The 27,119-nt window shown below is 36.7% G+C and overlaps 2 protein-coding genes and 1 non-coding gene across 6 annotated transcripts in view; 2 read left to right on the top strand and 1 right to left on the bottom strand.

Moving 5' to 3' along the window:
* Positions 1-27,119, bottom strand: part of LOC150103732 (uncharacterized) — a 408,898-nt gene that overhangs the window by 250,909 nt on the left and 130,870 nt on the right. The gene's annotated exons all lie outside the window — the stretch shown is intronic.
* Positions 7,385-21,338, top strand: LOC150103734 (uncharacterized). Its single transcript, XM_090396515.1, has 5 exons — positions 7,385-8,427; positions 16,064-16,132; positions 16,820-16,907; positions 17,030-17,914; positions 19,168-21,338. The coding sequence occupies exons 1-5, from the start codon at positions 7,552-7,554 to the stop codon at positions 19,794-19,796; spliced, it is 2,547 nt and encodes an 848-aa protein (XP_090252641.1). The 5' UTR covers positions 7,385-7,551; the 3' UTR covers positions 19,797-21,338.
* Positions 23,886-23,957, top strand: TRNAA-UGC (transfer RNA alanine (anticodon UGC)). The gene has a single exon. It is a non-coding gene; the product is annotated as a tRNA-Ala (tRNA).

Genomic DNA, 27,119 nt, shown 5'->3' with positions numbered 1-27,119 from the left:
TGTGAGACTCACCAGGATGAAACAGTGATGTTCCTATCCTATCAGTGGTCCTAATAGGTCCTAGCTTAAGCGCCCACGACCTTTCCAAGTATTCTTAGCGCAACCGTAACTCGAGGATAAGGTGGTTAGCCCTATGCCTCCCGGTGTGTCCCATGTCTATGGATGCGTGTTCAGAGAGTTTGCCTGCTTGCGGGACGAAAAACCCCAGATAAACTGGGGAGAAAACCCTGCTGTCTACGCCCAAGACCGGCTAACTTGGCTATGTCTGAGAAACATCCTTAAGCTCCTCACGTCAGCGACGGGAATCGAACCCGGGACACGCCTTTCTCAGGCATAGTTGCAAAGCGCATAGCCACTAGGCTAACAACATAATGTTAGTTGTGGGTGATATGTCTGTTGTTCAGCACACACCAATTCCCCGTTATTATTAGATGGCGAAGGGTTTTATAACTTTCTTTAAAATGCTTAAACTACTTAAAAACAGAAGTAAAAGTAGTATCCCCATCATGGCAAGAAGATGAATACCAACACACAAACACATCCAATTAGTGAACGATTGGTTGACCATAAAATTAGTTATTAGTTTAACGTTTACTGGAATCGAACCAACTGGTGCACAAACGTTCCGCTTAACCAGAGTATTTGGACATTCAACATCGTTGATTTGTGTCCAGGCTTCTGTAAATAAGCGCCACCTTTCGGCAGTGCTTTTCTTTGACACTATTTTGCATATGCAAGCAGAGTCGGCCACGTGAACTGTTGTTTCCTTCCTCCCTCCTCCTCCTCTTTCCGATTAAACCAAGAAAGACTGAAAGGGGGAGAGAGATTTTGTGATGCAAACTCAAATAAGGGGTAGTTTTGGGCAGAATTAAAATAACAATTGCTAAGTATAACCGTTATGGTGCAAATAGGCCGACGTCTATGCATTTAGTTGGCCTCAAACAACCAGAAGAAAAAAAAAAAAGAAAGAAAGAAAGAAAAAGACTGTAGAAGGGTGCTTACAGCAGACGCCAGATGCTGTATATGAACGGGCTGTGATTAATTGCTTCTGTGACATGACAGGTACAAATAGTTCGCTCACAGCGTGCCTCCCGATCACACAGACGTTGGTGCCGAAGAATGTGTTGCAGAGGAAGTGGATTTCTTAAGTGTGGACACATCGGAGACGGCTTCAACTTACTGCAACGCAGGAAAACAAAACAAAAATCGGGGGGAAGGAACGAACGAAGGGGTAATATTGTTCAGTTATAGGTGCATTTGAGTTCACTTCCGGTTATTTACGTCATTTCCTTGTGGGTATCATTAATTAGTGCCGTATATATGAAACCTGTTTGGAATGTACAAAAGTCATACGATATGATGGAAGTGTTAAGGAGTCCCCCCCAAAAAAGTGTGTTTCAACCCATCGATATTCACCAAGCCTTTTTTTCCCCTTCCTGATTTCTACTTTTTCCCCAAAATGAAGAATTGATTCTCAGATTAGATGAAGTATTGCTTAAAAAATAAATAGACTTCTAGCATTTTTTTTTTTAAACTAAGACTTTGTAAAATAAAGCTTCCACTCTTCATCCCCCTACTGTTTTATGAATAAGGGGCCGAGAACATTCCCCTACTCGTTTCTCTTCTCTCTGTCACAGAAATGCCATCACACGTCTAGTGTTACAAGCGAGGTCATGCGGCTGTTGTAATGAAGGCAAAAAAAGTAGGTCATATAACAGACGGAAGGTCATCTTCCCCTTATCCTAAACAATAAGACCAAAATTAGAGCCCAGTTGGGGATTTATGCAAGGATCCTCTGGGTGGCGGGAAAAGAAACAAAAAAAAATCCACTGGGAGGAACTTTGTTAATGGTTTTCACGATGTCGAAATGTGAGCCAAAGAAAATGGTTCTTTCACAGCCAATGTTAACTTGTATCCTCTTTCCTGGTGTCATTGGTTTATTTGGAGATTTTATTATATTATGATGAACTTGTGGACCCTCTTATTATTATAGACTGGTGTGTTTCGATGCAGCTACTATCTGTCGTAGACAAAAGACACCGAGAATTTTTCCTTCTTTGCCTATCGGGTTTCAAAGAGGCCTCGAAATCCAATCCGACCCATCAAAAGACCTTTGAAAAGTTAGTGTTAGTTGAATTTAAACTGGAATAAATACATGTACGGAGTGGCAAATACAGTGCAAAAAGAGAAGGCGTGCTTGTTGAAAAATGGCTTCCACGTAGACGATGTCGATAATTTTAAAGTCATTTTTAGTATGAGGTGAGAGTTCGCCTCATGAATGTGTGATATAGTAAAAAGGATCTCTGTGTTTCACTGATTTTATATATATATATATAGAACTGCGAATAATTTTTGATATCCTGCTTTGCAGGAGATACTTTGAATGGTTGCAGGTTCTGTTGAAAAAAAAAAAACGGTCGCCATTTTCCTTTTTTTTTTCATGTGAAAACCTTCTGGTAATATTTTTAAATGCGTGGTAAAAGTAACTCATTAAAGTTATTTAAAAAAAAAAAGAAAAAAGAAAAGAGACACATTTGAATGATCAAGTGTATTTATTAGATCAGTTGAGGCCGACGAAATTAGGGCTTCGTTAGTCTGTTCAACCTGGCATGAATAAGTCTATAGCTCACTTCATTAAGTAAATGGAACACAGCATAAGAATAGATGGTTGCTCTTGTTTGCACTTTTAAGTGTAAAATTATCTTTTACGAGTCGCAGTGAACCTCCAAGAAAAAAACTGAAAAAACAGCATTTGTGTCGATGATCCATCTAGTAAGAAACTGCTGATTAGCGAACCTATCAGATGGCTGGTTCGCCGCTGAACGACTTGGAAAAACCAAATAGCCGACGTGGAGAATTAAGAGAAGAAGCGAATGTCGGAAACTTGATGCTACTGCCGACTCTATTATCAACATTAAGGAATGGAGATTCATTCTCTGTAGGAAAGTATTTATTCGACGATTTCCTAATATACTTACGAAGGGTGACGAACTGTGAAATTAGCTAAAGATGTCGAAAGAGGCTCTGAATAGAACGAAGGAGATGACATCGAGAGACAGAAAGACACACACACACACACACACACACACGGAAATCGAATCTCATTCGGCCGAGTTGATTGACGATTTTTGCAGCTGTCAGTGATAAGCGAGAACTAGAATGCAAAGAAGAATAAACAACTAAGGATTCAACTCAAAGCCACCTGCATAAAGAAAGGCAGACAATCTGGCAGAAAATTTCTTCGCGCGCACACACGCGCAACTGATGTAATAGAATACGCCCCCTTCTGGAAAGTAACATCAGTCCCTGGGTAAGGATACCAGTGCATGATTGGGGATATATATACACACACAAACACACAAATGTTATAATTAATTTACGGTATAACAAACGAATCATATTTCTTAGTGTAGAAGCACAGCCTTATTTAGGGAGTGCTTCAAACCGCCAAAATCGTAAGGTTAGTGCTACCTTTTTATCTGTCTTTAACTTTGTTTATCTGAAGTAAACACAGAAATGAAAAGTGTTTGAATAAAGATGTTACACAAGATCGTGCTTATCACACACACACACACACACACACACACACACACACACTGCTATTTATCTCCTGCAACGTACTTGGCCATGACAATATGAAATAAGGTCATCCATTCTCCGCTATAACCTCGTTAGTCCTAAAGAGGACGCTAAGATGGCAGGTGTGGTTATACAGTGGCCTTCGAGATACAACGGAAGGAGGAAAACTATCCAAGAAATTCCAAGTCTGTACGGTTGTACCGAGAATTGCTTTCAAAACAAAGTGTACAATTGTTTGCCACTTGTTGCATTTATCATCATCATCATCATCATCATCATCATCATCATGCATATCAAATAATGTATTTATAAAACTGAAAAAATAAAAATGACTACTTAAATATAAAGAGCCAATAGGCTTCATTTCGTCGATATAAACATTACTTAAATTAAGGGGATATTAAATCCCACATAGTTTTAAAACCGAATAAGAAACTCAAGGATTGGAATCAGAGAGTTTCATGCCGAATATAGTAAACTATAAAAGTATCGGCGACCACTAGCGTGAGCTAATGCACGTAGTCCAAGTATACAAGTTCTTTTCGCTATACCCTTTGGTATCTAATTGGTCTAGCTACTCACTGATGAAGCCTCAATAAAGGCTGAAACTGGTCTGGGTAGTGACCTCCCACCATAATGTAATGTACAGCATACATTTCCTAGGAAATGTGTTTTTACATTATGGAAAATACCTAAAAATAGCGATCAGAACTTCACCACCTTTGCTACGAGTTGCCCCGAGTTTGTACTACGTACTTGGACAACGTGCATTAGCTCATGCTAGTGGTCGCCGATACTTTATAGTTTACTATATTCGCATGAAACTCTCTGATTTCAATCTTTGAGTTTCTTATTCGGTTTTAAAACAATGTGGGATTTAATATCCCCTTAATTTAAATAATAAAAATGATTTCTCAATGTAAGTTAGAGAAATACGAAAGTGCTTTATAGCAACTTCGCATGGTGGCACTAAAAGCATGGATTGATCCGGAGGTCAAGATTTAAGGGGATGTAAATTTATTTGGACTGTACTCTTATAATGCTTAGTTTCGAATACTGTATTGTGCACTGCTAGATGATCACACGTATCGATTTTTCTCTACGTAATCCGCAAGTGCGTCCAACTTTAGTTCTGAAGACCCACCTTGGCGTACAAATTACATTCTAACTGCAACTCCTACGCAGAAGATACCTCACGGTTACGACATTTCAAGTATCTGATACATCTTTTGAATAATAATAAGTCATCACTTGTCAAGATGATTGATCTTGGAGTTAACCAACACACTGGAAGTTTATCCTAAGTCGAATGCAGCGAATAATTTGTTATTACTCACTCTGATGTGGCTCTGAATAATTTTCAAACGTGGATAACATATTTGTGTTTCAGTGACCTAGGATTGGTTGGGATGGGTCATTTGGAATTAAGGACGGGGCGACCATGACTGCAAGGTCAATGTGTGTCTGTTAGTTACGTGTGTTCTGGGTGGCTGGTTTGGCTGTTTTGTGGCATGATACATTTGAGTTTCTTCTTGGGTCTTAGGTTTTAGCCACACACACACTCACACACACACACACATAGACACACAAGAAAATGAAAATTTTATTGGAATTCGGATTCCCAAGCATGTTTTTTTTTTTTTTTTAATGTTTACTGTTTGTCAGATTCTTTCCCTCTATATCAATTTTTTATCATAACTTAACATATAGTAAGTGGATATAAAAGTCTTCTAAAAAAGCCGGAAATTTATAGTATCATACCAAAAGATAATACCAAAAAAAAAAAAAAATAATAATAATAATAATAAAATAAAAAAAACCGAGAAACCTTTATGACATGGTTTTGTATAGAGAAAATAGAGAAAACCTCAAATATTACTGTATGTGCATGCATTAATTATATTTTAAAATTATTATTATTATTATTACTATACTAAATTGTATTTTTTTAAAATTCTACCTCCTTTAAAAAAAAAAAAAAAAAACTTTCTCCAAAATAGTTGTTGAGTCAGCTAACACTTCGTATCGATCATGTCAACATGACAACCTGCGACAGTAAATTAATTACAGAGCTCACAAGGAGAATGACAAAGATGTTCTATCTCTTCGTGGATGGAGAGACCAATGCTGATAATCTCCCAGTATTTGTTTAGTGATTAAAAAAAAAAAAATGCTGCTGCACAAAATACGAATAATCCTAACAAGACAAATAAATTTGGTACTGCTCACAAGCGCGTTCAATTTCCAAATATTCCGGAACCTTTACTTTATCTTTACACAAGATATTTAACTATGATCGTAGTAGATATAATGTAATGTATAAATTATGTTAGTTTTAACAAGCTAACAAGGGGGAAAAAAAGTCTTCAAATTATACGAAGTAATGAAATTATGACGCCCCCTTCGGGTTTTTATTCTTCATTTTTTTTAAGTAAGAAATTTTAGAGAAATAACGTTAATATTTAAATATCAATCTGAAATAGATAACCCTTTATTTTATTCAGTAATATTTTAACCCCTGCATAAAATTATTCCTTGTTTATTATCACATTAATCTAAGCTTACTTATTGATTTTCCCATTTAATTTATTACAATAAACTATTGGAAGTAAATACAACTTTATAACAAGATGGAATATTCTGTTTTAGAAATTTTGAAAAATAAGAATTTTAAATATTAGTCTTTATCGATTATGTTCTTAAACAGCAAGCGTTAAATAGTTTTGGGTCTAAAATATGTTGACGGTAATATAATTTCATGATAAGTTTTATTTTTTTATCGCTATGTAATTATAAAGTGCAGCTAGGCCTAAATGTATCAAGCATGTGTCCATTTTAGTAGCTGCTCGTTTATCGTCTGCTATTTCTGTACTGTAATTTGTTTTAAATGAAATTTTAACTTAATGTACGAGTATATTTAAGTTAATGCGTAATATAAAAATGAATTATTGTAATGAAATTGTAGTCTTTATTGCTGCGTTGTCATTAAAGAGGCATTTCCTTATTTATTTTGTTTAATGCAGGTTTTTAAATCTGGTTGTATAGTTTAACAAGAAACTATATAATGTGTTTTTGAGCTGATAATTTAAGACGAAGACGTAGTACGTTTGCATATTTATGAAAACTATAATGCCTATAGTCAATTTTCTTAAAAGAAAACTTTGCAATCTATCTATCTATCTATCTATCTATCTATATATATATATATATAAACAAAAAGAAATTGTTCGAATGCTTATAAACTTACTATTGTGTATAAATTTAGCTTATGAGAAATGAAATATAATAAAATATAATATAAAAAACTCATTATTCCAATTGAATTCTTGTTAACTAGTTTTCCTATTTTGTCTTTTAAATCGATGCTTATATTCTGTTTGTTGCTCTGTTCGCTCTCATAATTTAATACCAATAAACGCGACGTAGTTCGTTCGAGAATGTCATCTGCTCTTTCTGAGTTATAATTTGTTAACTTTAAGAGGGTCGCAGAGGGAACAGACACTTTAAACTTGAACAGGCGGCTGGTCCGTGTGCAATGGCACAATTTCTATTGCGCGTGCCTACTACAATTACATAGTACTGTGCGCGCGTCCGTCAGTGATAGCGAATTCATTACCAACGAGCAAGGCGCACGCTCAAGACGACCCTACACGAGCCCGCATGCTTGAAGAGAAAGAGAGAGCAATCTGCTGTTCACCTCTCCCCCCACTCATCCCCTATCCCCTTTCTTCCTTACACTCCGGTGACAGCTGCGGAGGTTCGAGAGAATCGTGACTGCTTCCGTCCTCGCGCTGTAGCCCGCCCCTCTGGTGGCACGTGGTGCGTTCGTCTCCAGGACGTCCCGTCTCCATATAAAACCTTTAGACGGAGGCGGTTTCAGCTGTAAATTGATGATCGCACGCCGAGCGAAGGTATAGATCGGTAACTGTGGAGTACGTTCGTTCATCGGTGTTCCCCTTTCCCGACACAACCATGGGGTGGTCGAGACTTTCGTGTATTTTATCGGTTGTCGTTTGTTTTGTAGAATGTGTAGCGGCCGTGAGTGGAACTGATGCCGGACAACTTGCCAAGATCGTAAGTCAACTGCAGTCGCAAGTGTTGGCTCTCCAAGAAGCTCGAGCCCAGGACCAAGCGACCATTCTCGTTCTCGAAGACAAACTACACAAACTGCACTCTTACGGTTTGACAGCCACCGCAGTTCCGCTAGCATCTCCTCCTACCCGTTTCGAGGATGTGTCAATTCCGTCTGCCGCCGACGAGTCGCAGAAACTGGGCGATGTCAAAGGTGAGATTCACATGAATTCGCGCGCTATTAGGATGTTGGAAAAGGAAAGACACGGTCTGTCGGCTCTCGATTCTACCCTGAAGGAGCTGAAGCGTGATTTGATGGAGATGGTATCGGTGAAAGAGAGGGAGGCTGCCGCTGCTGGGGTCATGGGTGATATTCGTTTAGAGTCGGATTCCCTGAGAGCCGAGATCCAGAGATTACGACAGGAAGTGGAAGCCGTCAGAGCCAAACACGAAGAGGACTTGACCATTCTCAGCCAACTTCGATCCACTCAAGTGACTACGAAATGGTTGCAGAAGACGGTGGAAGAAATTCGGCACGAGATGGCTGAGATGGCCTCCGTTCTGAACGTTTCCGTCGCTTTCCGACAGCGGCAGATGGTAGAGGCTAACATGAGCCTCGTCAGATCGGACGTGGTATCCTTAAGAAGCGAGATTGAAGGTTTCAAGGTCCATCAAGAACGTGACTCAGCCACGGTCACTCAGCTTCAACAAGACATTCTCGAGTTAAGGAAAAGGAACCAGGAACTTACGGTCAACTATCAACATCTTGCAGAAGAGGTGAGTGTTTATATCATTGACTTGGTATCATTTTATTTTCAATCAAAATGATCAGCGATGCTTTAAGACGAATCACTTAATGTTTCGTTAAGTTTTGGTTATCACAGAACCTTCTGGATATTCAGAAGGTTCTATAATTAACTTCAGCTAACGTCCAATACCCTCCAAACGTAGTGTTACATTTACTGGCCGTAGTCGACTTAGCAAGTGATTATGGTTCAGATTAGCCAAAGTATATTGTATAGAAATAATTCTAATCTTGAAAATTCACATCATTTTGATTACTTTCATTCATTGGCATCATTTTGTTATCAGAATTATATTTCAAATGATGTGCAATTTTTACTGCAGTAACAAAAACTAAGAGTTGTTTTGCATTTGAAATAGTTGAACATTAATTCAAAGCTGTTGCATTGCGGAGTTTTTGTAAGAAAGAGGAAAATCGATATAGACGTACACATCTTCAGAGCGCAGCTTTCATTGTATAACCTTCACACTGCAATTCATCAATCCTTATCGTAACAGGCTACGAAGGGGCCCACTCGTGGAGCCCTTATTCACTCCACTGTGTCTACAAAACCAGTTATCTAACCTTAGATTTCTCCCCCCCCCCCCTTGAAATTCCGCTTCGCCTGGTCGATACGCTGAACAAGGAGAAGCAGTTGGTCGCGTGTCGTTAAAAGGTTTTCCCCCTTCCCCCAGGTAAAAGGGTCTGTCTTAGTTTCGTCAGAACGCCAGGTGCTCACGTTTTAGTTCCCCCCTCGTTTTTTCTTTCTTTCTTTTTTTTTTTTTTTTTTTTTATCAAGGGTCGTCTGGCTGCCTTCTGGATGTGTTGCGTCAATTTCTTACTTTGTCTGCACCGAGGGATGTTATGTTTTTACACACGTGACACAGTTCAAATTCTTTGCAATCATTAACCGCTTAATTAGGCTCCATTTACCCTCTTTTTTATCCCTCCCTCCTCTGGGTCTCGCCACTCAAAGGAAATGATCTTCAGCTGGCGAAAAATATGCCAACTGTGCTTAAGTAGATAGCAACTTCCGTGTAATAACCAGATGGCGCAGATGTGGATTTTTCCCCCATTTTATTAGTAATTCAGAAAAAAAAAAAGAAAACTTATTGTTCATCTCAAATTCAGTGTCATTAATCTTGAAAAAAATTTTTTTTTTCTATGTTGAAGCCATTGCTCGAAGATTTTGCAGTTTTTAATTCTGCAAATAAAAATGAAAAAGTGAACATCTTACGATTGGTAGATGTACGAATATACCACATTTCTGACGAAACTTCACTTTTCATCTAGTTTCGAATGAATAATAAAAAAAATCTGAAAAATAATCCAGAGATTATAATCAAATGTGCTCGATGTTGACTTAAATATCTTAAACATCAGCAATGATTTTGGATTCAATTCGGATACATTTTTACATACATACTGCTATTTGAAAATTTCTTTCATTTAATATTTGGTCTAATTCTATTTCTTTATATGTTATTCCTCTTACGCTTTTGTTTGCTATATGTATTATATTTTGTCGTTTCCATTTCGTTTTACCTTTTCCATTCCAGGGTCACTTTCCATAGATTCATTCCGAAAAAGATATAAACCTAAAAATTGCAAAATATATTTAAAAATATCAGGTATAATTAACTCTATGTTTAAACCAAACCAACTTCAAAAACAAACCAGACTAAAAGTATACAATACATTAGCCCTACCAGTCCTATTGTATGAAAGTGAAATCTGGACAATAAAACAAAAAGACAAACGAAGATTAATAACAGCTGAAATGAAGTTTGTGAGAAAAACTGCAAACTATACTCTATTTGATCACAAAAGAAACGGAGAAATTATGAAAATATTAAACCAGGAATCGGTAATAGAAAAAAATTTAAAAAATATAAACACAAATGGATGGAACACGTTCAAAGAATGAAAACAGAAAGATTACCAAAACAAGTCTTAAAGTACATTAGGAAAAATCAAAATCCATCCCATTCACCTTTCAGATGGTCAGTGATATACTTGCAGACAAAGCGAAGCTAATATGGTTATGTTTTTTGTTAAAGTCCCATACAAAGAAAGACTAGCAATGCAGAAAACATAGAACAATACAAACCAAAGAATTTCTTTGAAATACAAAACAATAATGGTGGGTATTTTTATCCCGGTTGCCTCCTGGATTCAGGTCTTCCTTACTTCAAAGAGGTTTCCACCCCCCCTCCCACCCCACAACCTAAGATGTCGGTGTAGTAATCTCAGGGTTTCAACTGCCGTACGGAAGCTATGATGGTAGGTTCTGGTTCGCCACGTGCAACAGGTGTTGTTCGGACAAGGTCGACGAATACAGTGCACGAAAATGCGAACGGAATGAATAACGACTTCAACAAGAAAGAAAGAAGGTTGGCCGCGCCTGTAGGCAACTGTGTATGCTTTAAAATAGCAGCAGGTGGTCGTCAAGGAAACATTTTTGCTTAGAACTGACCAAAACTGTAAACAATCACCAGTCTTCTTTCAAACTGAAATCAATAAAAGCTATATAATAGTATTCTATAACTTCTCCGACGATATTCTGTAATTTACGGACAAAACCGAAGTTAACCCTGAAACCTTTAATTAAATAATAAACCTCGAAGTGATTTCAATTAATATCTAATAACTTGGGTAAATTTATATCTAAAAGTTACGTATAAAATTGTAATTGAGTTATTAGAAATATTTTCCTATCGTAAACGTAAAATAATAATAAAAAAACAACTACGTTTTAATATGCATTTTACTTTCTAAAACTCTCAAAGTTACGAGAATAATGATAATAAATTATATAAGCATTAAATACGTATTTCATGGGACTTCTTATGTCGATACAAACGGCATTATCTGCGCATAATTAATTTAAAATAAAGCACTTATTTTGAAGAACTTCTAGAAAATATTTAGACTAATTAGGTGGCGCTTCAGTCATTTTCACTTTCTGCATACGGTACAGTAATCTTCGTCTGTTGATTAATTGCACTTGCGCAGTTTCTTATTGAAAGTAGTTTGTTTATGGTAGATGATTAAACTCTCGGAAAATAAATTGTATGACCTGAAAGACGTCAAAGTTATGGAAAGTGAGTGAGCTACGGATTAATTAATAATAAAATACCAATTTTGAACAACTTTCAGAAAATATTTTGAATAAATTAGGTGGCATAGTTTCTACTGGCACTAATTTTGCATCGTAGGGTCGTTTATATTTTGCGTAATTTAGTCATAAAAATAGACCGAAAATATTGAGTATTAAATTGTCAGACATTAAGGATGCTTAAGTCTCAAGTTATGTGTGAAGCACGTGCATTTCATTTGAGAATAAAGAGAAATAAAAAAAAATGGCGACCTAAATTGGTATACGATATAAATTCAATCTTTCTTATAGTTTTATTCTGCTAAATAATACGACTAAAAGTAATATGCTAAGAAGCAGCATTTATGGTATTATCGTAATATTACGTTTTCATTTCGGCCTGCAAAAATGATTTTTTATTGAAACAATAATAATAATAATAGTTATTATTATTGATATTTATTTAATATTATAACTTTATTTTGCTTGTAATATTCCTTTGGAAGAGTGCGAGACCAGGAAAGCCTGCGGTTTCGATTTATGTTATCTCTTCTTTGTATAAACGTGCAAACACGTTCGCATTTCAAGCGTACGGTTTGGTCTGTTTTTACTCTTCTAATCCCTCACCAATGGCAAATCAATACGTATATGGTCTGTGACACAAAGTGCGCGCTGAGAACCAATAAGATAGAGCTAACGTGAATAAAGAAAGGTCTCTTCGAGAAAACCTGAGGGAGGGAGTTGGTAAGGAAAGCAAAAACAGGAACTGGACTAAAATCGTGTCAAGAGCAGATGTAGGCTATTCATGCAGGAGTTGGGGAGTATATGAATACCCTTTTCTGACGTCATCATCGGTTACTGGATACCGAACATGTTTGGGCAATGGGATATTGAATCGTTTATGGATCTAATTTCCACATTGTTTTGCTTACTAGTAATGGAACTTGTCTTATTTTGTATTATGACAAGGCACAGTGCTAGGAATAGAATGTCTCGGACACCAAATAAGTCGAAAATTTATAGAAAATTAATTTAATAGGCACATTTATGGAAATTCAGTTATCAATCGGTACAACAATGTATTTAAAACTAATTGCCGACTTAATTTTTTTTAATTAATTTTTTTTTTTTTGTCATGAATTAGAAAGCTTAGGATGTGTTCTGATAAATGCGAATGTTGCGGCGGTCTACACCTTCCGTTGATTACGTAAGGCGGTTACTATACGACAAAGCATCAATCACGTCTTGTTTAGTTTTTGTATTCCTCGATGTAGAAGTTTCATTAGCTAACGGCTCTCTAAGCAATCAATGTCTTGCGTACAACAATTTCGAATTCGAAGCTAAGGATAGTAAAACGGATAACTTTTGAAAGAGGCAAAAGGACGAATTCTAGAATTTCAAGTTGTTTCGACATCATAGGCGCGCGTGTGTGTGTGTGTGTGAGAGAGAGAGAGAGAGATGAAACAAATGATCAGGTAAAGTTGAACCAGACAAGCCAAGCAGCTGGCTTGCGTTGTCAGCTGCCCGTATCGCAGCTGCCGCAATGCGAATTGCCCCAGCCGCGTCTCATTGACCTTTAACCCTCTATCTAAAGAGTCACCTGCCGCGGCTGAGCAACATGCAGCGAAAAGTTAAACGAGGCCGGTTTTAATGAGCAAAGCGATGAGACACTGGTTGGTTTGTGAGGTGCTATCTGGCACGTTCAATAGAAAGGCACGCTGGGAACACAATGCGAGGTCCAGTGAGGAAGTATTTGGCAAGTTTTTATTTATTTTTATTATTTTTTTTTATTTGACCACGACATTCATTTGAAGCAAATGGCAGCACAGCTGATGGCAATGTCAGATAAATATATTTCCTTGCTATCTAGAAGCATTTCTGACTTGAATTTTCAGACTAGAAAAAAATTTACAAATATTTCTTTTAATGATAAAGAAATAAGAATTCTTATTTATAGAAAGATTGCTTGAAGTTGGAATTTTAAATCTGTGAAATAAAAAACGCACTCAGTTTTTGGACTTGGCGCTGTACACGAAATATCAGTTGAAAAAAAAAAAAAAACACGAACTCAATATTTTAAGCTCGAATTTTTGGATTATCTAATGTTAGGCCTACCAACAGTGCTAATGCCCAACCGTTCAATGGTGGGATTCGTATAAAAACATAAATAACGGGAACGGAAGGTGAAATCTATTAAATGATCATTGAGTAATCTTTGACGACCTCTGCTTAGAATTGTTACTTGTTTAACAATAAAAATGGTTTCACGAATTTCTCTTTTTTAAGTTTGCATTCTTTCTGTAGGCATGTTTTGAAACTATTAACTACTTCGAAGTATGCGATCGTCGTTTGCTACTAATTAAAATACTCCTGTTATTAATAGTAAGCGGCTCTCCTGTGAATAAAGAGGCCACCTACGTACGCATCGAACAAAGGGTCGTGTCTATTTCATTTGTTCTGGGCGTGGCTTGTTCTCTATAGTATGTTGTAGTTGTGTGAAAAATGCACATAGGACAAAGGGACCCTGGTGGTACCAGCTCTAAACTCATAATTATAATGGCGCTTGTAATAAATAGGCTGAATTAATTATCCAAAAGAGAATTTTGAGAATCCCATCTTGTCCGAAGTGAGTCATTTCTCGGATGTTACGATAATCCACTGACTCCTCGGAATGATTTCACTTTACGCGAAATGTATTTACTGAAAATTTTTACAACGCATTTTCTCTGTTAAAATGCGAAATAAGATTCATATACTTAGGAAAATAAATTTATTACGATTACTGCCTTGTGAATTAAAACGGCTTATAAATTAGCACACTGATCCTGGATGTAAATTCTGTGCGGGTTGCATTCATTTAAATACGAGATAAACCCAAACCATGCGCGTTTGATTTCATATCAAGTTTGGTGACTTTCGTAATGTCGTCGGTAGTTTATTTACTCATCAAAAGCGATAATGAAGTTTCTCGAGGCTATCAGACTCCGCGAAACATCTTAAAGACAAGAACTTGCTTCCTCACGATCTTCGGCTCGATGTTTGCTTTGGTTGGTCACACTTTGTAAAGCCGTCGGAGGCAGCGTTCCGTGCTCGGCATGCAGAGGGAGGTGGAGATGGGCCAGCAATTTATTACACGAGGGAGAATTCTTGCACAGAGGACTGGACCCTGTATCCCCCCCCCCTTCTTCCCAGGCTTACCGCATTGCATCGATGAGTAGTTATTTGAATGTTAACCGAATTTTTGTTCCCTCTGTCGTCTTCCCCGTTAACTAAACCCCCATTTCATGGTGTCGGCACTGGAATTTGTCGTTGAACTCGGGAGTTTAATGTCGCCAGAAGTACCCCGGGACTGCAAACAACGCGGTTGAACAAAAGCGCCCGCAGGCCGAGGAGTAACAGCAAGCGATGATGGAGAGTGGAATGCCTGCAGACAAATAGCAAACCTCAGGGACACAAAGGCTGCCCAGACAGACTGGCGTTCGCAAGCAGTAGCAGATGAATGCCTCTACTAATCCGTGCGCCGGATGTCTGAAGCGAAAACGTTGAAAAGCGCACGTCGGTCGACAGCGGCCATTGTTGTTTTTGCGGGCGTCTGCACTTTTCGGCCTCCCGCTCTATTGGGGTTGATTGGGCGGGAAACCCTACACCATTCGTTCAGTTTGGGCCTATGAAAGAAGTTCGGACTTGAAAGGGATTCCTGCTGAGGATACAGAGCTAGGTAGGTTGAAGAGGGAGTAGGTAGGGGTGCAGTCGGACTCGCTTTTTTTTTTTTTTTTTTTTGTTAAGAAGCTTAGATTCCTGTTGCGATACCCGGCTTCCGTAAGACTCGCACACACTTCCACTCTCCACTAGATAAACGATAAACTTCATATTCTGCAAGCGTAGGGATTCACAACATCCAACATTGCTGCTTGGGATGGCCTACTTTGTAGAGCCATTAGACATAGAAACCGCCTTTTCCTAAAATTATGGTCATGAAAGCCAGGTCGTGGGCCCCTGAAAGGTCTGTACCACGAGTTATCTTTTTATTATTAGTTAACAGAGCCGAGCGTTTGAAAGAATTTCAAAATTATGAACTTTTAACCACACCCTTCATTATGTTGTCAAAGATGCGCTCGATGAGGAATATCCAGAAAAGAAATACAACTTGGACTTGGGAAAAGGGCATCATCAAATTTTGCCGAGCCAAGAGACTGTGTAAGTTTAGGAAATCGGAAGGAAAAGCTACACGCAGAATGAAATAAATATAAACAAACAAACAACCACTTTGGAAGCTATCCTGTTAAATAAAGTTTTAAGAAGGGCAGTGATAGCTCTGTTAAGCATTGAAATAAAAAAAAAAGTATTTATTTTGCACATTAAAGAGGAAAAATATTGATGGACTTATTTATCTATGCAATAAACATTTTCGACTTTCTTTAAATGACTGAAAACGAATTCGTTCACTATTTTTAACATTCACTTGCTCATGTAAGCATTAGACCTTGAAATATGCTGTTGGATTTCTTTAATTGTCTTCACTTTATTTGCAGATGACATCCGTCCGCGAAGACTTGTTGACTCAGCGCCATCACTCGAGTTCTGCTGCATTTAATCAACAGGTGAGTTGCGTCATCTGAAATTGTCTTTCACGGTTAGCTTTAATTTTACAGTGGATTGTAAGAAATCCATGGAAAGCCTTTCTGACAAGTTTTTTTGTCAACGTGCAACACCAATTATAACCTATCATTTTCTATTGCCATACTAACGGTACAAAAACCGATTACAGGAAACAAAAATTACCTGCAACGTATGTAAACTGAATCGCATGGCGCAGACCAACGAACTGCGTACAGCTACCGAAACAGTTCGCACGAAGGGCGGAAATATGTCCGTAGATATAATTCTTCTTCTCAGGAAACTCTAATCAAAATTAGTTCCCAGTTTAACCATGTTGAGTCGCGCATTCCCATTTGGCGAAGCATAAGAGCCTTAATCCTCAGGGCTCAAATGGAACATAAATTAACAGCTTTATGCGATCAGCATTGTTTTGTCTGCCGATTATTGCTTCCTGCCATTCTCGAGACACTGTCCTCGCCCTATTGTATTCATAATGCCTTCAGCCACCACTTACAGTATGGTCCCTAATGACATATAATTCTACTTCCGATTTCTGTCGGTAGAGGGCGCTAACACCATCCATGCTATTCAGTTTACATACGTTGCATCTCATCAATTTTATATTGCATGTGATTTCAATCTGAAATATGCATTTTCTCTGAAATAATTTCTGTAATTTATTTTTACAGGACTCCCACATTGAAGACTTTTCCTTCCAGCAGGATATCATAGATGATGATCCTAATTTTGAAAAAGATTCCCGAGAGCATCACAAAGGTAATTAACTCATACTTATTCTTGTGTGATTTTTGTTCCCAGTACAGTGGTTATTAAGTAGATGTAATCTTTTGATTAATCTTTTTGTTGTTCCGATTCTCAAAAATTATTTGTATTTTCAGATCACAGACTTCGTCATCACAGAGGTCTGAAGATCGAAGTGAACCTTCTGCGACAAGCCCTCTCGAAAATCAGCGACCATCAGATGCTGCTGGACAAAGAAATGAGACGCCTTCTCCGTGGCCACAGTAACTTGAATGCAACTGTCCTCCACGTTGAACACATATCGAATCGCGTGTCTAACGAGACCGTGAAATGTAAAGGCGATCAAGGCGACCTCAAACGTCGCTTAACGGAAATGGAGATTCGTCTCCTTGGCGTGCAAAGGCAGTCAGAGGAGAACTCGAGAGATGTCCACAACGCCACCGGAAATATCGCCGGAATCGCCAAACTGCATTCGTCGACTGTGAAACTTTTCGAAGCCATGGAATCTCTGGAGACAAAATACGACAAGAGCGTCGACGACTTGCAGAAAGAAATGTCTAAATTGGAATTCAACATGGCCCAAATCCAGTCTTCGTTTGGTATTCTCAGAGAAGACCAAACCACCCAGGTCCAGAATTTGAAGTCGTTGAAGCATTACATGAACACACTCGAGCTGGAGATCAAACGCGACCACTTTCGTCTGTTGGCCATTCAGAATAATGTCATCAATCACACTATCCAGGACTGTAAGAAGGACAGTTCAGAAGCGATACAGGAACTGAAAATGAATGCTCTCGAATCTCGCATTTCTTCTCTGACTTCGGATATTCACGATAAAAGGAAACAAGTTGCGGACTTGTACAAGCAGCTTGATGCTAAAGCAGATGCTAGCGACGTCTCTCGGTACGAAGGGAACATCCAAGAAGAAATGGAAGCTGTAAGATCCCAGCTTCCTGCTTTACGAAATCTCACTTCCAGAATTGAAAAAGGTCTTCGGAGACTGGTCAATCATTTATCCGAAGGTAAATATCGCAAATGATGATTCTTATCATTTATTATTGCACTTGTTGGTGGGAGAAAGTATTTCCATTGCCTGAGAACATTTTTACTAGAGACCTAACGATTTTATTTTTAAATATTTCATATTAATATTTTCGAAAGCGATTTTGCTGTTATTCCTTTCGTATTTTAATAATTCGAAAACATATAATGTATCACTTGATTTGGGTGATGAAATCTAAATCTAAACCTCAAGAAACTTTCACACAGATCATTAATCACAAATTATATTAAATTCTTCTAGAGTGCAGTTACATAATTTAGAATTATAAAACGACATACAATTTTATATTATTTTCTCCCATTGGTATATCCCCGCGAACGGGCTGATTGAAATGGAAGATGAAGACTCAGTAATCTTTTGTTAGGATAATTCTTAGAATAAAAATTATTAAAATAAAATTCAATAAAAATCGTCCAGTCATCATCCGAAAATAACTTATAGTAGACTGAATAGAAAGCGAATCTATTAGGCACTTTCCCATTTTGCAAACGGCACCTAAAATGAATTATAAATCTAACGCTTTATTGAAGATAGAGACAAAGATTGAAAAACTGCATCACTGTATAACTGGTAATATTTAATGTTGGTTTAATCATAAATATTGTAACATAAAGTAGCTTGAATCTGACATTGTATTTAGGTAACAATAGGCGAGTATTAAATAAAGATTAATAAAATAAAAAATAATATAAATATAATATAATATAAATAAAAAATACTAAAAGTAAATTAAAATCATAAAGAAATGAAGTATAATGACCTAATAAATTTACTGGAGAACAGACAAACATTGAATTGCTAATTGTTACCTGGCAACATATGAAAATCACTTGTTACCTTGGCAACATGTGAAAATTACTTGTTACCTTAACAACAAGTGAACATTATAATTTTCATTCCCAGGTTATCCTGGGAACAAATTAAAATGAAAATTGTCGTTTTCATTTGTTTCTAGGATACCCAATAGTTTTCATTAGTTGTCATGGTAACAAATGTTACCTTGGCAACATCGTAAGCGACAAATGAATGTTAGTTGCTTACGATGTTTTTAATTTTATTAAATAAGTAAACACTCTTCTATGCTAATATAATCGAGATGTTTTTCACTCGGATAATTTCTTAGCATTGATTAGATTACAGACAATATTTTATTTTTTTTAAATGTTGTATTTTTGTTCTCTTTAAGTAATGTATTTTTCTCTATCTTTACAGATTGCTCTATGGAATCCGATGTAGCGAAGCCCCTGGAATATAAAAGCGGGATATATTTGATCAAACCCAAGGGTATCTCCGAAGCTGTGGAGGTGTTCTGTGACATGCAGACCTCAGGGGGTCAGTGGACTGTCATTCAACGCCGACAAGATGGGAGTGAAGATTTCTCCGGTGGCTGGTCAGATTACAAGAACGGTTTCGGAAATCCCACAGGGGAGTACTGGTTAGGAAACGACCTCATCCATCGCCTGACCTACGGCGGTAACTATTCTCTGCGCATCGACATGTGGGACATCTACGGACAATACAGATACTCAGAGTACAAAGAATTTTACATCACAGACGAAGCCGACAATTACAAATTGTTCGTGAGTGGTTACCATGGAAACGCCAGCGATGCTTTGGACTACCACAGCGGGATGTCTTTCAGTGCCGCGGACAGAGATAACGATGCCAGTAACAGTAATTGTGCCGAATATTATTCCAGCGGGTTTTGGTACAATCATTGCCAGTACGTTAACATTAACGGGAAGTACAAGTCAGGAGTTACGTGGTACGACAGCGAAGGTCAAGAGTGGGTGCAATTGTCCCGAGTGGAAATGAAAATTAGGCCCAGAAGATACTCTTAAGAACTACGATTGTTCATACGGACGTTGTTTCAACGCAGTCTTAATCAGTTCCTCTGAATAAATATAAATTCTGCAATTTGAACAGGACCTTAAATCCGTGTGAATTTTAACAATTAAATTGACAGTTGATTTCTTGCTTGTCTTATGGAAGGCAGTACAGCGAAGTTCCAAAGAATAGAATCTTGTATCGGAGTGAAGCTATCATGATGTATTGTGGTGCCATCTCTCGACAAACCCTTATATTATGGGATGTAAAATATATTCTTTATCTTATTTATTTTTTCCTCAACTTCGGTTGATAAATGAATCTGTAAATAGCATCCTTTGAAGTAAAATGACAGCTCATTAATTTATATACTTTTGGTATCCATGTAATTTAATAACTATAATTGTATTTTTGTACATAATGCAATATGGTCTATTTATTATTTCTCCTTTTGCAATTTTAGTCATGTATTATATATTTATTTTAGCTTATTTTGTATGTATGTGTGTTTGCCGAATTCAGGATTACGAGAGATAGAAATTGGAGTATTTTCTATTTTATAAAATCTTTATGTAAATAGTGTTTTAAATATTCAGAGTATTAATGCATTTGAATTAATCATTCTTCCGGATATGAAATATACGTATTTTTGTAACGGTTGTATTATTTTAATATTATTTTTTTATTTTCGATAAAAGAACAAAATCTATTAGGCAATATACAAAACAGCTACTGTTAGTCACAACTGTTTAATTTCATTTATGCTATCATTATTCCTCCAGCGTTTATTATTATTACTTATTTTTAGAGCAATTTCTTAATTTTCGAAAGCTTGATAAGCAACTTCGACGGTAATGGTAGCTAACCCCATCTGTTGGGTGCGAAGAAAAACAAAACTTGAAAGAAAACCTTTGTCACTTTGTTGGCAAGATTTTTCTTCCTCTGTTTTATGAAAAGATGTTAACCATGATAGCAGCATCACCTTTTATTACAAGCGTAAAAACGTCTGAGAAATTTCCCACCCACCCAAAATCGGATTCAATCGCAGATAGTGATTGAATAGTAGTGAAAATCATTCATCTGGTATTTCTTTTTTTAATTTGAATATTTTGAGAAAATATCAAAATTATTAAGAAAAAAAAAGTAACGGCCGTTTGAGCATTCGGATCTTTATGCGCTTCTTAGTTTTTCTTTTCTTTTCTTTTTTTGGTTTTTGTTCCTCAGAAATGAATTTAATTAACAGTGTCATATTCCCTGCCCGTCAGTGCATGTAAATATGTATTCAATTTAAATAGCCTGTTAAAATCGTATTATCGATTTAAACGAGCAAAGTGCATCATTAGGAACATGTGACGTATCGCCCCTCTGGCTGGTTTGCCAAATGTGCAGTGTTGTAAATATTGTTTGAACTAAGAAATCCTCATTAATTTGGTCGATGCAATTCTTAAATGTGAATAATTGTATGCCAGTTGAAAATATTAAACTGTTTAGAAATGGCTCTTTGCTTATATGGATTAAGTTTTAGTCGACAATAATAAAATGAATTTGAAAACTAACCAGTGAAGTCTTTTTTTAATCATCCCACTGAACATAGCGATAAGATATGGCCAATGGATGCTGTAAAACACAAAAGTTTCTAATTCAACGACTATACTTCATTCTGGGAGCACTTGTAGTAACTTAGCAAGCAAAATAAATAAATGAACCATCCATTTGTTGTTACTTAAACAGCTTTTATTGTGGCTGTTATTGAAGCATTTACCTGTATTTGCTTGTCATAACTATCTTACACTTTGAACTATTATTATTATTATTCCTAACACCTGCAAGGAGTCCGAAGACTCATCGCCGGAAGACACCTACAACTGTCTCGACCACTACATCGAACTTCTACTACGAATCATCTCCATCAACGCCATCTATCGCCCATCACAACTAGTATTTTTATCTGTAAATTGCGTATGTTCTGAAGGACTGATTTGTCTGTAGTTTAAACTAGTTAAACATAATGTTTGCTAACACCATCTTTTAATCTAATCAAAATTCTCCTAAAATATGACGATAACATTTATTATCCCAACTTTTTTTTTTTTTTCCATTTATTTCGAAGGAATTCCTGATTGAAGGAATAAAGTTTTGAGTTAAATCTTTTACTCAAAATGTAAAATATTTTATTAGAAAAAAAAGTGCAATCCCGGTGTACCTTCGTAAAACTCATGTTAGATTTTTCAGCTATCAGTTAAAAGTTGAGAAAACAACGTAACGAGTTTTCAACGACCGTCGTCCATATTAACATCAAATACAATGCAGTAACAAAAAAACACGCCTATAAGATTAGCCATTGAGTAAGTGGAGTTACGATGAATAAAATATTTTTAGATTCGTGAGCCATGTTTTGAAATAATTGCGTGAAAAAAAAAATGTAACATATAATTTAAAAGAATTATCCCTTAGCCCACCCTTCAATTTACACAAGAGACTTTAGGATATTTTAGGAAGGCAGGTAAAATACTAAGAGGAACCAAGCAGTTTCTGATTGTTTCATTGTAGAAGTAGGACCAAGATCTACTGGAAAGAGATAAATAATATCTGCGAGCTACTGGAATAAATCTATCTAAGAGAAAGAAAATAGCATAACTCTAAAACTCTCAGGCCCGATCTATTTTAAAATTGATTTTCAGCTAATAGCAACGTATAATATAATTTTAAAAGTTTAAAATGGAACAAACTGAAATAATGCAATTGGGACTGTTTTAGAAGACTGAAAGATAAAATCACAGAACTAACAATTAATAGGTGAGTTAGAAAGAAAACTACTCATAATACAAAAGAGTAATGAAATCGTGTTCAACTATCAACACCTCTCAAGAGCATATTGTCAGAAAATAATGACAATGACTACCTGTAGATGCTCATCCGATCACTCCCCGTGCTTAGAATGTCAAATTAAAGGACAAGAACCATATAAAGCTACAACATTAACCGAGGACAGCAGATGTCATCAGATACTTATGTTATTGACTTGATATCAACGTGTCTTTCTACTTTATCTTTCTGTATCTCTCTTGCCTTGTCATCACTCCCTGAGAATCTTTCTCTCTTTCCCAACACGACCGAGGTATTCCCCAAGATTAGGACAAACAACTTTTCACTAATCTCCAACAATACTAAAAGAATAATCAAAATCGTTATCAAGTGAATGAATCTACCGCTGAGTTGAATAGCATGTTATTCTTATCATTAATATGCAAGCATTCTATACTTTCCCGTACTGCTTGAGACCATCTTCCCATGGAAAAAAAAAAAAAAAAAAAAAGCCGATGTCCACAAGACCCATCAATAAAGATGAGAGGATTAGCAACAGGAAATTCGACGAACTCTGTGACTTGCCGCTATGTAGCGTGTTTCAAACGGTCGTTAAAAGTTAAATGTGAATGTGGGTCGCAGATGAATTGATGTTTGACAATTACATGCGGGTAGGACGACATCTGGTGGGGATGTGTAAAACGTAGGTTGATAACCTCTTCACTTGCTAACACAACACACTAACCTCCTAATATCTGTGCAATGACAATAAAACACGACATCGATACAAGTGACCACCTTTGTATTTGGCAACAGAGCACATCAAGCATGACGATGTGGGTGTCTTATTTATTCAACCACACTTGCTTGCCCAGCTGGATTTTATTGAGATGTTCCATAATAATATTAATAAATTAAAAACTCTTTTTTTATTAAATAAAATACGGATCAGTTATGCTTATAACTTTCGAACAGCTCGAAACACTAAAAGCACAGTCGTTTTGTGTTTAATACGAAACAAGATGGGTTTAAAAAAAAAAAATAATAATAGCTAAAGGTATTTCTGGTGAAGATTTTATTAAAAAATTGTCTAGCTATATTCATTACTCAATCCCGCAGTAAATTATAGAATTTAACTATAAAATGGTTATCTTTAGTATATCATAAAAAGTTATAGTCCATTCTAGTAACCTGAATTTATCAAAATCAACTTTCCACTAAATAAAATAATAATTCAGCAAAGCCGACCAGGTTTAGTCACTACTTTTGTAGTATTATTTGGGTCTGCTACAGCAGAAGGGGGTGTAGCTCAGTGGTAGAGCGTTCGCTTTGCATGTGAAAGGCCCCGGGTTCGATCCCCGGCACCTCCAGTACTTTAAAATTCATATTTTTTCTAATTAATTTCATTAAAGAACTACTCTTTAACGCCCCTGAGAGGGTGCTTTTAAAATGAATCTTCAGATTTAAACTTACTGATATGCACAGCACTCTTTATTTACTTTTTAGATATTAAACCATTCAAGTTATATCTATCATATCATTTATCACCCATGTTTTGGCAGATGGCGCCATCTCTTGTGAATATGGGAAACTAACATTAGGAGATAGTTTATTTGGGAGAACCTTCTTTAGTTTCTTATTATAATTAAAAAAAAAAAAGATGTATTTAATAAAAATTAAAAAATCCACTTCTTCTAAAACATACAAAATCTAAGCGAAATAATTACCTTCAACTTAACATATGCAGTAACATTGGCGTAACTAGAGCTGTTGCCGCCCGGGGCGGAAACCCTGAGTTTGCCGCCCAAAAAAGTCAAAACGACGTATAGGGAAATAAATTAAAACACTGTTTATTTTTAAAGTAAAACTTTAATTTCAACATTCTAAAATGTTATTTTTCTTGCTTTTCTGTTAGTAAAATCGTCGATTACATTGGCGAAGTCTATTTCATAGTAATGTAGGTAATTCTGAATCAATTTTATTAAAAAAAACTCCTCTCACGACTGACAACACTTACAGCAATTGGGAAGAAAATTCGCAGTAGTATTACAATATTTGGAGCTCAGTTCTCGAGACTGTATTTTGGAATTAACTGCAAAAGTTCAAAAAGGTTCAAAGTGTCGCCCTGGGAGGACCGCCCCCTCCGTACTCCCCTAGCTACGCCACTGCAATGAAGCCTTCAGCCGAAACTAAGTTCAGAGAAATGGTGTCTGGCGAGGGTTTTAGGGATTTAACTCAAGGTTGCTTTTATTTACCAGCCTTTTATTAACAAGGGAACTTTGAGGAATGGAAGGGCATTTTTTTTTATGACAGTTCCATCGCAAAAATTGGGAAACTAACACTGAAATTTCCATTTTTTTTTTTAAATCAATTTTTGGGAAGGCGTAAAAATAGACTCAATTTTTTTCGATGTCTCTTCAAGTGGGACGCCAACGCAGTTGCCGCTCCACTCGAAGCTTACACACTCTTCTCCAACTGTTGGTAATATCACACACGATTTGGCCACTTATATATTCTGGGAATGAAATCTAGTTATGTAAGTGTGTTTGAGAAAGGTTGTTTTAATCGACTCAAATATAGAAAGGCGTCTGACAGTTTAATATAACGTTAAAACTCCACATTACATTTTATTCATTTGAAGAAAATGAAAATTTTATAGAGAATTAGAGAAAAAAACGGCTAACGTGTTTTAATCCCTAAGAAAGTGGACAAGGCTCTTTATAGTCCTATTTAACTTGTGAAGAGTGAGTTGAAGTCAATGCTTTTAAATGGCATCTAATGTAGAGAGTATGGCAGAAAAATTCCGATACCTTGTGGTCCCTAACCAACACTATACTATTGTCTGAAATAGTGTACATCCTACGGTCCATTTTCTTTTGAGTTTATGGGCTTAAAAAAGCTCTTGTAATTGCCGACTTAACCACTTAGAATTGTCTCTTTTTTCGGGTTTCCTAGCTTTGTGCATGACACTGCCACTTCAACAAGGTTAAACAAGCATCGAAGCTGAGCGCTGATCCATTGTTTATCAGTTTCACGATACACTTTGCAGTGACACAGAACAAGGTAAACCGAGATTCACAGTTCTGAATATAAGAGGCAGAGAGAGAGAGAGAGGTTGGGAACCCATTTAAGAATATATAATGAAATATTTCGGGTAATCAATTTGGTGTGCTATTAAGAGACATGTGCTGTTTCATATCTTCAAATTCCATGAAATAAAAGTAATCAAAATTATTATTTGACACTTCTCTGGAGTCTAGGACTCTTCGTGAGAAGCAACTCCATACCTCTGTACACAATTCATAGGGCTCGGCACACACCAAACACTGTACTGTATTTTTTGTTTGCTTTGTTCTGTGGCCCCAGCGAGATGAAAAACTGTTTCTACTTTCGTATGCATGAGATGCAACTAACTCACTTTCAACTGATAAATAAAAGTCCAAACAAGGATCCCTGTCTTCATGTCGACAATTCAATTCAGGTATTTTCAATAGAAAGACCCTTAGTTCTTTGAACTGTGTTGTCGACAGCTTTAAAAAGAAATACACGAGATACGTAGTAATAATAATAATAACAATAATAATACAAGACATATAATTTCAAGAGCCCTCGAAATGATATCTATTTATTTTCTTGATTTTCTCTGAATCACAGCAGAGGCGTAGCTGCGACTCCAGAGGGGTGGGTAGATGAAAGATTAGCAGCGGTGAATGCCGGTCTGGAAATTCACGCTTGCTCTTGTTAATTCAGGGAGTGAGAGGTGGGATTGAAGTCTGATTAGCGGAAGAATGAATTACTGACCATTTAAAATTATATATTTAGAAATTTACGTACATTTAATCATACAAATACAATATTTATTTTCTATCTTTTTCAATTTAGCTACTTGAATCCAAATTCTACCCTACGGTTCTTCTTTATGAAGTAGTCAATAACATCGTCATAAAAAGTTGGTTGTAACTGAATTTTGCCAAGCAACACGCACACTTGCAAAGGCTGGCTGAAGCTCACTGGCTAGAGCTACGTTGACTGCGTATGGCCTGTGTTTACGCAACAGAGTGAGACGACGTGAAATGGCTATGCGCGCGCATGAAATCACAGTGCTACAGCGAGGATCTGGAAGCTCCTACAACCGAGCAAGCCATGGTAGAGCGAGCATCGGCCTTCGATACACAACGCAAAGCTCAATTATTGCTGCGCAAGCTTAAGACGTCTTCTGTCGACAAAAATAAAAGCCTAAATGGAATGCTTATAAATGCACGCATTTATTAACAAATAAATAGTACTTCTTTTTCAAGTAAGGAGCTTGCACAGCAAGCATAGCAAGCGTGGAGAATTCGCTACTGGACATTAGGTGAGCTAAATCAAAACATTTACGAGGGAGAGCCAAAATCTACAATTATACCATTTTCATCGTAGCAAATTACATGTATTTGTCAAAAGTCTGAATTAGCTTTTTCATATTCAAACAGGAACTGGTTTAGAATAGCATTTAAAATTGACACTAGATGGCGGCACATTCAGTAGATTAC

This window comes from Typopeltis vanoorti, chromosome 8 (genome assembly GCF_054136105.1).
Source record: "Typopeltis vanoorti isolate ZY-2024b chromosome 8, IOZ_Tvanoo_1.0, whole genome shotgun sequence".
In the NCBI taxonomy this organism is placed as follows: Eukaryota; Metazoa; Arthropoda; class Arachnida; order Uropygi; family Thelyphonidae; genus Typopeltis; species Typopeltis vanoorti.
The sequence above is the reverse complement of the archived record's forward strand: the minus strand, read 5'-3'. Positions and strand labels throughout refer to the sequence as shown.

What these genes read in the sequence shown, in the direction of transcription:
- LOC150103734 (XM_090396515.1), top strand. Translation starts at nt 7,552, where the DNA reads ATGGGGTGGTCGAGACTTTCGTGTATTTTATCGGTTGTCGTTTGTTTT. An exon ending in TTCCCGAGAGCATCACAAAG is followed by an intron (nt 16,908 to 17,029) that starts GTAATTAACTCA and finishes TTGTATTTTCAG; the next exon opens with ATCACAGACTTCGTCATCAC. An exon ending in GGTCAATCATTTATCCGAAG is followed by an intron (nt 17,915 to 19,167) that starts GTAAATATCGCA and finishes CTATCTTTACAG; the next exon opens with ATTGCTCTATGGAATCCGAT.